The 11,100-nt window shown below is 52.7% G+C and overlaps 1 protein-coding gene across 1 annotated transcript in view; it reads right to left on the bottom strand.

The window, feature by feature from the left end:
• Positions 1-1,705: 1,705 nt before the first annotated feature.
• LOC100722093 (maestro heat-like repeat family member 5) overlaps positions 1,706-11,100 on the bottom strand; it is an 81,072-nt gene continuing 71,677 nt past the window's right edge. Inside the window, exons 22-30 of the mRNA XM_063230981.1 lie at positions 7,699-7,836; positions 7,105-7,219; positions 6,504-6,647; positions 3,910-4,086; positions 3,248-3,403; positions 2,707-2,829; positions 2,468-2,570; positions 2,207-2,281; positions 1,706-1,868 (exon numbers count right to left, since the gene is read on the bottom strand). Coding sequence (XP_063087051.1) covers positions 1,768-1,868; positions 2,207-2,281; positions 2,468-2,570; positions 2,707-2,829; positions 3,248-3,403; positions 3,910-4,086; positions 6,504-6,647; positions 7,105-7,219; positions 7,699-7,836 — 1,132 coding nt within the window. The 3' untranslated portion in view covers positions 1,706-1,767. The remainder of the gene's footprint in view (positions 1,869-2,206; positions 2,282-2,467; positions 2,571-2,706; positions 2,830-3,247; positions 3,404-3,909; positions 4,087-6,503; positions 6,648-7,104; positions 7,220-7,698; positions 7,837-11,100) is intronic.

The following is an 11,100-nucleotide window of genomic DNA, read 5'->3' as shown; positions in this document are numbered from 1 at the left end:
TTCTGCTCTTCCCTAGAAGGCGAGGCTTGTACACAGGCTGCACGGTGAGCACTTGCCAGAGCTCATTCCACCAAAGGCAGGTGCTCACCGCCTCAGCCTGTCTGCTATCCTCACAATAAGGCCACTGCAGTGGGGGAGAAGACCCTGTCTTCCCATATCCCACCTGCTATGCGAGGCCTAGCTTTAAATACTATTCTGTCAGTGCTACAACAGAGCTCCTGCTCAAGCCGAGTTCCCAGAGCCTGCATGTCCCCAGAACTTGGCTAGCGCCCCCACCTCATTTCCAGCTGAGGGACAGACTCATGGAACCTGAGGGCTTTGTCCTGTCAATGTTGGCTGCACAAACTCACTCCGGAGTCCCAAGCTTTAGCTAAGTGAGACTTTCCAGAAGTACAGAAGAGCTCCAGGGGACTCAGGGTGACTTGAGGGCAGCTGATTGGGCAGCTAGCAAGCTCACCCCAAGGAGACCACCACCCTGCTGAGACAGCTCTGCCACCTGCTAGGCTAGATCTAAGCTGCTGTCACTAGCTAAGGACTGAAGCAGAGGAGAGCTCTGAGACAGATGCCCGTGAGGTCAGGGTTGCCAGTGGGATATGTAAAAGGGTGAAACTGCCCCAAAGCCCCCAGGTAGCTGCACTTCTGGAAAGAACAGAGGGAGGAGACTCAGTGTGGCCTGCTGGCCCGGGCTCTTGGCTGGAGGTTTGCCAGGTCTGTCAGTGTTTGGTCTCTCCTCTGCTTGAGCACACCCATGGATTTAGCTACATCTATGGTACATTTGGGGAAAGATGTTGTATTTTTTTCAGTCCTCTTTCCTAATTCCAGGCCTTGTGCTCCAGCAGCATGGCTGCCCCAAGATGCGCACAGTCTTGGGGTTTGGGAAATATGGGCTGGGATTCTGTTGGGAAGGTGGGGTACTTGGTCTAAAGAGGGCTGGGGCTTGTCCACTGGATTTGGGGGATATTGTACGGGGTGGTGTCTAAGCCTAGAGGAGCTCAGGTGTGGTCAGAGCAACACCCCAGTCTCACCTGACCTGACTGAGGAGAAGAGGCAGACCTTGTGGGAGTGCTCTGTGGGGGAACTGGCTGGTCTGGCAGGGTCCTGGGAGATCCCCCACTGTGATGTGTGCTGGACTCCAGGCAAGACCCACCTGCCCCCTCTACTCTTGGTAAACTGAGGCTCACAAGGAAGCCATGGCATTTTAGATGGAACACCAGAAGCCTAGGCCTTGCCTCAGGCCATGCAACTCAAAGTCAGCCCTTGTGCACCTGGGGGTATGACTTGGGCTAGGCTGGGCCTGCTGCCAGCTCCCAGGGACAGTTCTGACCAGAAGGATGGAGGGAGGCTGGCTTGAGGAGCTTGTCTCCGCCATCAGTCCCTCAGCCACTCCAAACTCCAGCTAGAGACAAACTGAAGGCCATGGGCTTGACCAGTGGCTCCATTCATCTGTGCATGCCCAGGACTCAGACTAGGTCACATCAAATTGACCCCATCTCTGGGAATGGAGGGGCAGCCAGCTGTAGGACCCATCACAGGCTTCACAGCCCCACAACCCCCATCCCTTTATCTTTTCTGCCAGTGTCTCCAGGGGCTTAGCTTGACTACAGTGAGGCCCATGGGGTGGACAGCGAGCGGCCAACAGGTCTAATGCTTCTTTGTTGAATCTAGACCTTTCTTTTAAATGGAAAAGTTATATAACGAAGCTCTGTGTGCCAGGCTGGACTTTGAGGTTGGGCAGAGAGGGAGAGAGGGTGGGAGGACAGCAGGAAGTCACTTCTGGGGTCTGGCTGACACCTTCTGCAAGAAGCAGAGCTGCCTGGTGGCAAATTCTTGGATGCTGGGCTCTGGGTCTCTTTTGAGATCTTCAAAAGCTTCAGGAGAAAAGGGTTAAGTCAGAGGTGATCCTGATCTGGGAGCAGTCCCCCTCGTTCCAGCTGACTGAGGTCCCAGACAATTCCTTTCCCTATTCTCAAGGCATCTGTCGGGCCCTTGTTTTATGGGAGCTCAAGAGTGAGCTCACCCACCATTCTGTGCCATGACTGAAGCGTGGAGAGGGGAATGGGCAATATGCGGAGGTGGACTCTGGACTTGGAGGGCTGGAAGAGCCCTACTCCTGGGGGCCTCAGTCTTGCTACTTTTGAAATGGTCGTAGGACACTGAGCTGGACTTGGGGGCTGTGGGTGGGGAGGGCTGGGGCAGGGCTGCTTACTGTGGAGCAGTAGGTCCATATCCCTGTTGTTCAGCGTCTGGGACAAGGCCCGGGGGAAGTAGCAGATGGTGTAACCTGTCCAAAATGGGGTGCAGCTGGCCAGTGGGTAGCAGCTCCCATCTCCTTGGGAGCCCAGAGCACTCCTGCTCTTCCTCAGCCCCAAGCTCCTTCACCCACTCCTTTCCCTGTTGGTGGTGGGTGGGTCAGAGTGGGTGTAGGCCAGGTTAAGCCTGAGGTCTCCAAGCCTGGCCCTCTGCCCACCTATGAAGAGTATTGCCCAGGTCTTCATGTGGCGGTGGCATCTGTACAGGTACTTGAGGGCCTGTGCCAGGTGGTTGTTGAACTCTTCCTGGCTGCGGGTCATCTGGTGAGAGGACAGCCACCTGTCATTGTTTGGAGCTGGGCCCGGAGGGACCACTGATCTCCAGCCATGCCCTCTCCAAAGCCCTCAAACCAAACAGGATACAGCCATCCCGGTTTCACCACACCCTAACCCTCACCAGGCAGGTCCAGAGGAAGTGGCGGGCACTGAGGCTGTGCTCCCAAGCCAGCGTGCAGAAGAGGATGTGCTGTGGCTGCCAGTGCAGCAGGGCAGCACAGCGGTAGAAGGCAAACTTGGCCTGCTGTGGGGACAGCCACAGGAGGGTCACCCACTGCCTGATTTACCCAGCTATGCCCTAGCCCAGGAATCACAGCTCGGTGAGTATCGGAGGTGTTCTGCTGTGTGGTGCTCTGGGGTACACCCTCCTCCCTACCCAGATGCCCACGTGCAGCTCTTCTGCACTGTGCAAGCTGAGGATGAGACCAGGAGAATTCTGTCTACATTCCAGCAAATTCAGGGCGTGACTGAGCCCTACCTGAGCCTGGGCTGGGGACCCAATAGCAGAACAGACGGCAGAGTCGTGTGTGTGTGTGTGTGTGTGTGTGTGTAGGGGCTGAGGTCTGGTGCTGGCCCAGGGACCCCCTTACTTTTCCACCTCTTGCCCAGCCCCTGGCTAAGGTGAAGCCCCGTCATCCTGTCCTGCCACAGAGGGCACTGACCATGGCAACGGCTGGGCATTGGTCCTTTAGGTGCAGGAGCAGGGGCACCATGCTCTGGTACACCTGGGTTTGAAGGTCACTGGGATTCCCATTTGCCATCGAGGTCACCAGGTCCCCAAAGAGTGCCATGGCTGCTGCTCGAATCTGGTCCCGCTCCTGCAAGACAGGTCTCAGGGCCCAGGTCTTACCCTACTTGGGACCCCAGCCCACTGGATTCTTTCTGCAGAGTCCTTTGACTAGGCCTGGGTCTCCCAGGGCAGAGTGAATCTCCTCCCTCAGACAAGACTCAGGGCAGGACAGACTTTCTCCCTCAGACAAAGTTCCCTGGCTATGTCCCAGGTCAAACTCAAAGACATAAAATTATTCTCTTTTATAACTATAGTATAAAACTGTCATGAATGCAGTTCAAGGGAGGTGCTATCCCACATAGTTTCCAGTGAAGGAAAAGTAGTCCCTCTAAATGAGACCCCAGGGCAGTCAGAAGGCTAAGAGATCTGTGGGGCTGTTGCAGGATCTGAGATTGAAGGTCAGAGTGACTGGATTTGACAGTGTTCAGCTTTGAGGTGGAGCCGAGCGCCACCTAGTGGACAATCAGCTAACCCGGTCCACCTGCTGCCTGAAGAGGGAGGCACCCCCTGCCCGCCTTATCCCCGAGCGCCTACGTCGTCGAAGAAAGTGTGGACATTGATGGCGACACCGAGGCTCTGGGCGCCTGCGCCCTGCCTGCCCAGGCGGTGCAGCACGTCCGACACGGTGCTCATGATGCCCAGGACCACTGGCTCACTCTTCTGGAAGAAGCCTTCATGGAAATGCGGCAGCTGCGCACGAAGCAGGCTTTCCTGCGGGGCAGCAGGGTGGTGGGTGGCGGGAGGGGACCTGCTCCTCTGGCCCCTGTGCGCCCATATCCCTGACCAACTGCGGTCCGCCCGACCCACCCGCGACTGTGGCTTCCAGTGACTGAGAGCTTAGATCCCACCCACCGTCCGCCGCCCGTTGTTGTCTTGGACAGAGCTGCTTCTCGCTATAGCACCTGGGCTTCGCAATTAAAGGAGAGATATGGATGCACAGAGCCCTCGCTGCTACGTGGGTCCCAGCTCCTTCCTACTCCCAGGCCTAGAACACCCCTACCTTCACCCCATTTCCAGGCTTGCCCAGATCAGAGGAGAGGAGTTCTGAGCCTGAGGGGAAAGGCTGGTCCTTTGTAAGTCCGGAAATCACTGGTTCCTCTCGTAACTGGGATTCTGTGTGCGCCTGGTGGTGGCTCCAGACCTTTGGTGTTACTGGTGACCATTGTTACACGTTTTGCTTTAAACATTCTTTTTGAATTTATTTCCAGCCAGTTCTGTCTGCCCACTGTGGCATTGCATTCCTGTGTTCTCAGGCGCATTGGCAGTAAGCAGCATGGATGCTTCCTGCCATTGGCCACTTGCGTGCAAACCAGGTTGGTTTTTTTTTCAAAACTCATTTAAATAAGTTTGAAGCAGATTTTGTTAGCTTCCTAAGCTCTGTTTCATTTAAAAATATTAAGTTCATTTTCACTTTCTGCCCGCCTTTGACGGAGCTAGTTTGAGGGGATGGGGTTCCACTTATGGGCAGGACTGGCAGCAGGGAATTCTAGTGAACAGGCCAGAAAAGAAGCTGGATGGGCATCTATGATGTGTGTCTACTCTCCCTGGGCAGGCTGGCCTGCTTCATCCCATCTTGGTTGGCCCATCTTGACCCTGCTCGGATAGTCTTCCTTGCTCATGGGCCTTCTGGCTCATACTTCACTTGGGATGAAAAGGGACCTATGTCCTCTTCTTCATACCAAGCTCTACTGGTCTAGCAGGGCCCTTACCCGCCTTCTCTATTCCCTATGGCTCCTGTCAGGGCAGGGTGTGCAGGAGGCGCATGGGAACTCTCTAGGATCACATGTCTGGGCGAATGGCTAGAGAAAGTGCAGGGGTTACTGAATGAATGAATGAATGATTGGATGAGTGATTATAAAAGGAATGAATAAGTGAAATAATGGAAGAATGAGTCAGATGAAGGACTCTAAGAACAAACATATGCACGGATGGATGTGCAGACGGGTGGGTGGATGGATGAATGTGCATGGGTAAATGAATGGTTAGATAGGCAGATGGGTGAATGACTGCATGATGGATGTATAGATAGATGGATTCGTGAATGGGTGGATAGATAGATGAATAAGTGCTATCTAGTCTCCATTTCCTAATATGAAGTGCCCCTGAGTCACATGCGATGCATATGGCTTTGTTAACGCTAATGCAGATCTCCTCCTACCCACATGGAGACCTATGAATTGAACAGAATTGTTGCACCAATCTGATGGTTAAATGGCTTTAGGGAGTCTTAGCAAAATGCCCCTTATGTGGCCTTCCCATGACCTCATTTTATCCCGTGAGCCCTGAACAGTCATCTGTGCATTCACAGCAGCCTTCTCTAACTGTAGCAGAACAGGCTGGACCTCCCTCGAGGGAGGCCCCATGGCAGTTGAAGGGAGGTGAAAGCCTTACCCTTCCTGACCACCTGGGATATCTCTGTCCGGCTCAGCATTTTTATTGTATGGTGTCACCAGTGGCTGGACCCATACAGGATGTCCTCATAAAAGGTACTGCTGCTGTTTGTGACAGCCAGTGGCTCAAGGGCTGATCATGGCTCGAGGGCTGTTCATGGCCCAGCACTGGTCTCTGCAGCTCCTATTTCCACTTCCATTTTATGTAGACAGATGGCCCAAGGTCTAAAGAATTGTTAGCTAGAAGGTACTGGAGTGGGGGGGGGCTGGTCTGCTTCTTGGCTTCTAACCATGTACGGTGCCTCAAAAACCCACAGAACAGGGTGTTGGGAATTTGATGGCCTGAACTGGGTACCTCCCCAAGTCAACTTGTAGGCCTTCTCTCCACCAGCCATTCATTATGGGATGTGGATTGCTATGGTAATGGAGAAGTGTTGGTTGGAATGGTGAAGCAATGTCAACTGTGAGTTGGGGGAACCCATCCACCAGGTTCTCTGGTGCCGATCTCTGGCCAGGTGTGGAGAGCTTCCTCAGTGGGCAGCTGAGGTCTGCAGTAGACTTGTCTCTCGGGAAAGGACACTGCTATCCCTCCTACAGCCTGTTCCTGTCTACTGATGAGGGGAGATTGTCTGATGTCACTGTCCTGAAGGGGTAGAGCCTGAAGGAACAGAGCCAGGATCCCACCCAGCGGGCCTTCCTGCCCCAGTTCCTGTAACCATCATGCCTGCTGGTCCTCACCTTCTCTGGGTGGAAGAGAATATTTCCAAGTGCCTGCAAGCTGTACACACGCACCTCTGGGCTAGTGTCGCAGAGACATTTTGCCAGCACAGTCCTGGCAGCCTGACTGGGAAGGACCTTCAGCAGAGCGGGGCTGTAGAGAAACTGGGGTTGGGACATGCAGGTAAGGTTTGCTGCCCTCTCTGGGCATTTGCATGTGCATTATGGGGCTCAGGGGTCAGGGTCTGGGTGGGTACAGGGGGACAGGAGCACAAGTGGTCCAGACTTTCCTATGAGTGGGGTGGAGGCTGAGGCCGTAGGGTTTGACTTGGGTTCAAGGGTTTGTGTCCCCTGTTGTCTACCATACAAAAGGCCTGCCCCAGCCCCCCACTCCGCCCCCAGTTTGATTCAGAGACCTTAGCTCTGCAACTAGCCAACACAACATCTTTCTGAGTTTTGCAGTTTTACAGATCCAGGCAAGCACCTGGACCCACCAAGGCAGGACAAGGCTAATGCTAGCACATGGGTTTGCCGGAGCCTGTGTCCAGTGTTCCTCCAGGTCCCCAGAAGCCTTTGCAAGGTACAGAGAGACAGGACCCCCAACCCCCAGTCTTGCTTCTACCTCCATGAGGATGAGGATGGCCACCTTCCTCTCACGCTCCTCTTGGCTCTGCAGGCTGGGCAGCAGCTGGCTAAGCACGGCCTTAATCTTTCTGCAGTGGTTCTGCACCATGGCCCTAGGGTACAGGGCCTAGGCTGTGGTCACTTCCAGAGTCTATCCTCCTGCCAGAACCTAGGCCAGGGGTGTCTGTGGCCAGGAGTGTCCTGATGTGGGTGAGCATTCTGATGTGGCAGGCACGCACCTCTGAGCACACCCCACTCCATTTGCACCACAGTTCCCAATTTGTGCCAGGCTTGGGCTGGGATGGGGGAGGCCAAGAAGTAGCAGTGACAATCCTTGTTCCTCAGGAGGTCTCAGACCAGGTGAGGGCTTAGGAGATTCCAGCATCAACAGGCATGCCTGTGATTAGGCCAGGGACACATTCCCTTTGGCGCCCCAGAGCCTCTGTGTATACACTTAGGGTCCCCAGAGCCTGCCTGTGAGCAGGACCTCTTGGATTTCCTAGTGGCTCTGTCACTCTGCCTGCTACATGCAGCCCTTGGGGGTGGTGGTGGCCTAGAGCAGGTGCTCCTCCTCTGACCCACACACTGTTACCTGGCAAGGAGGACCACACCCTGCGGGTAGGTGCTGATGGAGGAGAAGTGTTCCCAGGCACCCTGAAGCTCCAGGTGAGCAAAGTCATGACAGTGTCCTGTGGTGAACAGCAGGCTCTTCAGGGCTTCCAGGGATGTGCTGTAACCAGACAGAGGAGTCAGGGGCCACCTAGATTCACAGTGGTCATCCAGGCCACCCCTGCTCTTGGAAAGAGGGCACCTTCTTGTGGGGAAATACACTCGACTCCTGTCTTGACTGCAGCCATTCTGAGGACCTCGTGACACCTGCATGGTTCTGCCTTCTTCATCACAGAAACACTCTAGTGTGGTAGGCTGGGGTCCCCCAAGGGGAGAGAGAGAGAGAGAGAGAGAGAGAGAAAGAGAGAGAGAGAGAGAGAGAGAGAGAGAGAGTGTGTGTGTGTGTGTGTGTGTGTGAAACCAGCTCTTGGGGAGAGAGACTCAACCTTGGTTTGACCCACTGTGATTGTGGTGCCTTTAGAGCATCCTGGAGGGGACAGTGACCCTTTGGCTGGGCAATGGGGTGGAGCTCAGAGGACATGAGGGACCATGGAAGCCTGAGAGGCTCCGGGACTCTGGTACCTGCAGAGAATAGGGAGACCAGGGTGCATGCCCCTGCGAAGGTAAGGGAGAACACCCTGTGGGGTACAGGGTGTACCTGTGTGCAGGTGCCTCGCCTGAACTTCTCAGGTAACCATCCCTTGTTGCCCTCCTTCACAGAGGAAGAAGCATCCCAGCGAGGTGAGGTGTCCTGGCCAGGCCTCACAGCCTGGTCAAGGACAGCAGGAATGGAGTCAAGCCAGGGGTCTGGCTCCAAACTTGTAACGTCACTACAACAGGTACAGGGCTGCCCTGGGCACTGATTACAGGGCGTGAACACACATGGACAGTCTGGGAATGCAGGCTTGCTTGGCTCGCTATCCTGTCTCTATTCCTGGCTACCCTTTGCCTGGTCACTGGGAGTCTGTCACCTGGGTGTGTGGTCACACACTGGAACGAGGCTGTCAGCTTGGACAGCATGTTTCTGAGCAGATTTGCAAAACCAAGTGTTCAAGGATGAAATGCCATTCTGAAAGTCCCTGATGATGCCAATTCAAATGCCAGCTGGCTTGTGATCTTGCCCCAAGCTGTTTCATTAAAAAGAGGCAGCATTCAGGTCACTGGTCTCAGCCACAAAGTGATGATGGTTTTTCGGAAGACAAGAACTTGCGAAGATGGGACATTTTGTTCACTCTGGGAAGCTCTGGAAGTTTTGGTCTTAGGGACTTTGGGCATTGTGATTGATTGTCCTTTGTGACTGCGCTGACCCTGTAGCCACAGTGGGACTTCTGGGAAGGTGGCTGCCAGCTGAGCTTTCCTGGAAATCCTCTGAGGGTTCCTACAACCTGTAACCTGTGGCCCTCCCCAGGCCCCTTAGCAACTTTCAAGGACATGCATCTCTTATGCTGACTGTGGCAAGATAGTTTGTCTTTCTTCCTGGCCCCAACGTCATGGCTCTCAACACTCTGGCATCAATGATGCCCACCCCATCCCCAAGGGACTCCACTTTCCCTGGAGGGGACAAAGTCTCAAAGGAAAGAGGAAGAAACAACACATGTGTTCCCTGAGAGCTGACCAGACACAGCCTCATACTTCCCCAAGCTCATCATCTCCTCATCCTGGTTTCCCTTTTGTTTTTAATTGCCGCAAAATATGTTTGCGCAGTGTGGCATCCAATAGCTTTTAAATGTATAGCATGGCAGTGCTGAACACACTGACGCGCTGTGTAACCGTGGCTGCCATTCACCCACAGAACTTTTCCAGAATCTTCCCAAGCTGAAATTGACTTTGAATTTCTTGCCCCAGCCCTGGAGTCTTCCGTTTGTCTTTCTGTCTCCAGAGATTTGATTCCCTTAGGATCTCGGGAGTGGAATCCTACAGCCCTCGGTTCCTGTGGCTGCCTTTTTTCCGCTCAGCAAGCTGCCCTCCAGCTTCCGCTGTCTCCTCATACACCAGGACACCTTCCTTTTTAAGGCTGTGTAGTAGGCCCTTGCTTGTACTGACCATATTTTCTTTCTTTCTTTTTTTTTTAATTTTATTTAAGGAGAAAAGAAAAAAAAAGCAGGGAAAGGGTACAAGTTATACAGATTTACAGAAAAAAAGAACAGTAGGAAATCACTAGTTAATGGATTACATATTGTCATCTTAGAAATAATTGTTCAAGTCACAAAATTAAAGCTTGTAAAGTGGACATTCCATCAATGATACTGCAAACAGTTCTGTTCATTGATCCAATAAAACTCTGTGATATCATTTTCTATCTTATACACTTAAATATACATGCAGTTATATAGTTTGGAGCACTTTCTTTTCCTCTCTTTTGTACCATGACTATTACACATTTTGGGTTTCATTGCTCCCACGGTTCTTATTACTTTTTGGAAGAGAGTAAAACCAAATGTGACATAACAGAACAGAATCGGTCAAGTCAAAAGGGTGGACATAATAGATAATGTAAAAACATAATACAAGGTGATCAACAATGGTTACCATAATGCCTCCTGCTATCTCTAATAGAATTGCCTATATCGTTAGTTATAATACAATTGAACAAAACAGTAAAGAATAAAACCGACAAAACCAAAACATTGGAGACATTGTAGGTCTTTGATCATGACCATATTTTCTTTACTGTTCATCCGCGCTGGGTACTTGGGCAGTTTCCATTCGTTGGCTTCTGTGAGTGGTACAAGTGACTGGAGTTTTCTAGGATCTATCAGTTCCTGCTTTCATTCTTTCAGGTATAAACTTAGGGGTGCGATTAGGGTCATAAGGGTGAGTTTTAGTTTATGGTTTTTTAACCCCCACTCTGGTACTGGGGATTGAACCCATGGTCTTCACATGGAGCTACATCCCCAGGCATTGTGCCTTCTTATTGTGAGACAGGGTCTCAGGAAATTGGTGAGTCATCCAGATTAGGGCTGGACTCGCTTCGGCATGCCTAGCTACTCTGTTTACATTTTTTGAGAAGCTGCCACATGCTGTCTTTCACAGCAGCAGCAGCAGCAGCATCTTTTTCTGTTCTCACCCTCAGGCCCCTGGTTTCTCTCCATCCTTGCAAATGCTTGTTACTTTCTGCCTTTTCCCCCCATCCTAGCCATCCTAATGGGTTGAGGCTTCTCATCTTTATCCCAGGCCTTTGTCCCCTTCACAGTGGAACATAGGGACATCAAGGAAGTCACACAGGTGAGGATGAGCTTGGGTTGAAATAGGGAATGAGGGGCTTGAGGGAGCTGAGGGATGCAGGGAGGGATGGAAGTCCTTCACGGGGCCAAGCGTGCATCAGCGAGGGGAGGACCCAGCTGAGAACTGGCCAACGCAGACTCCATCTTCAAGGTGAGAGTCT

This window comes from Cavia porcellus, unplaced genomic scaffold, assembly GCF_034190915.1.
Source record: "Cavia porcellus strain 051 isolate PalLab524CR breed Dunkin Hartley unplaced genomic scaffold, mCavPor4.1 scaffold_19, whole genome shotgun sequence".
Classification (NCBI taxonomy): domain Eukaryota; kingdom Metazoa; phylum Chordata; class Mammalia; order Rodentia; family Caviidae; genus Cavia; species Cavia porcellus.
This window is presented reverse-complemented; position numbering and strand designations above follow the sequence as displayed.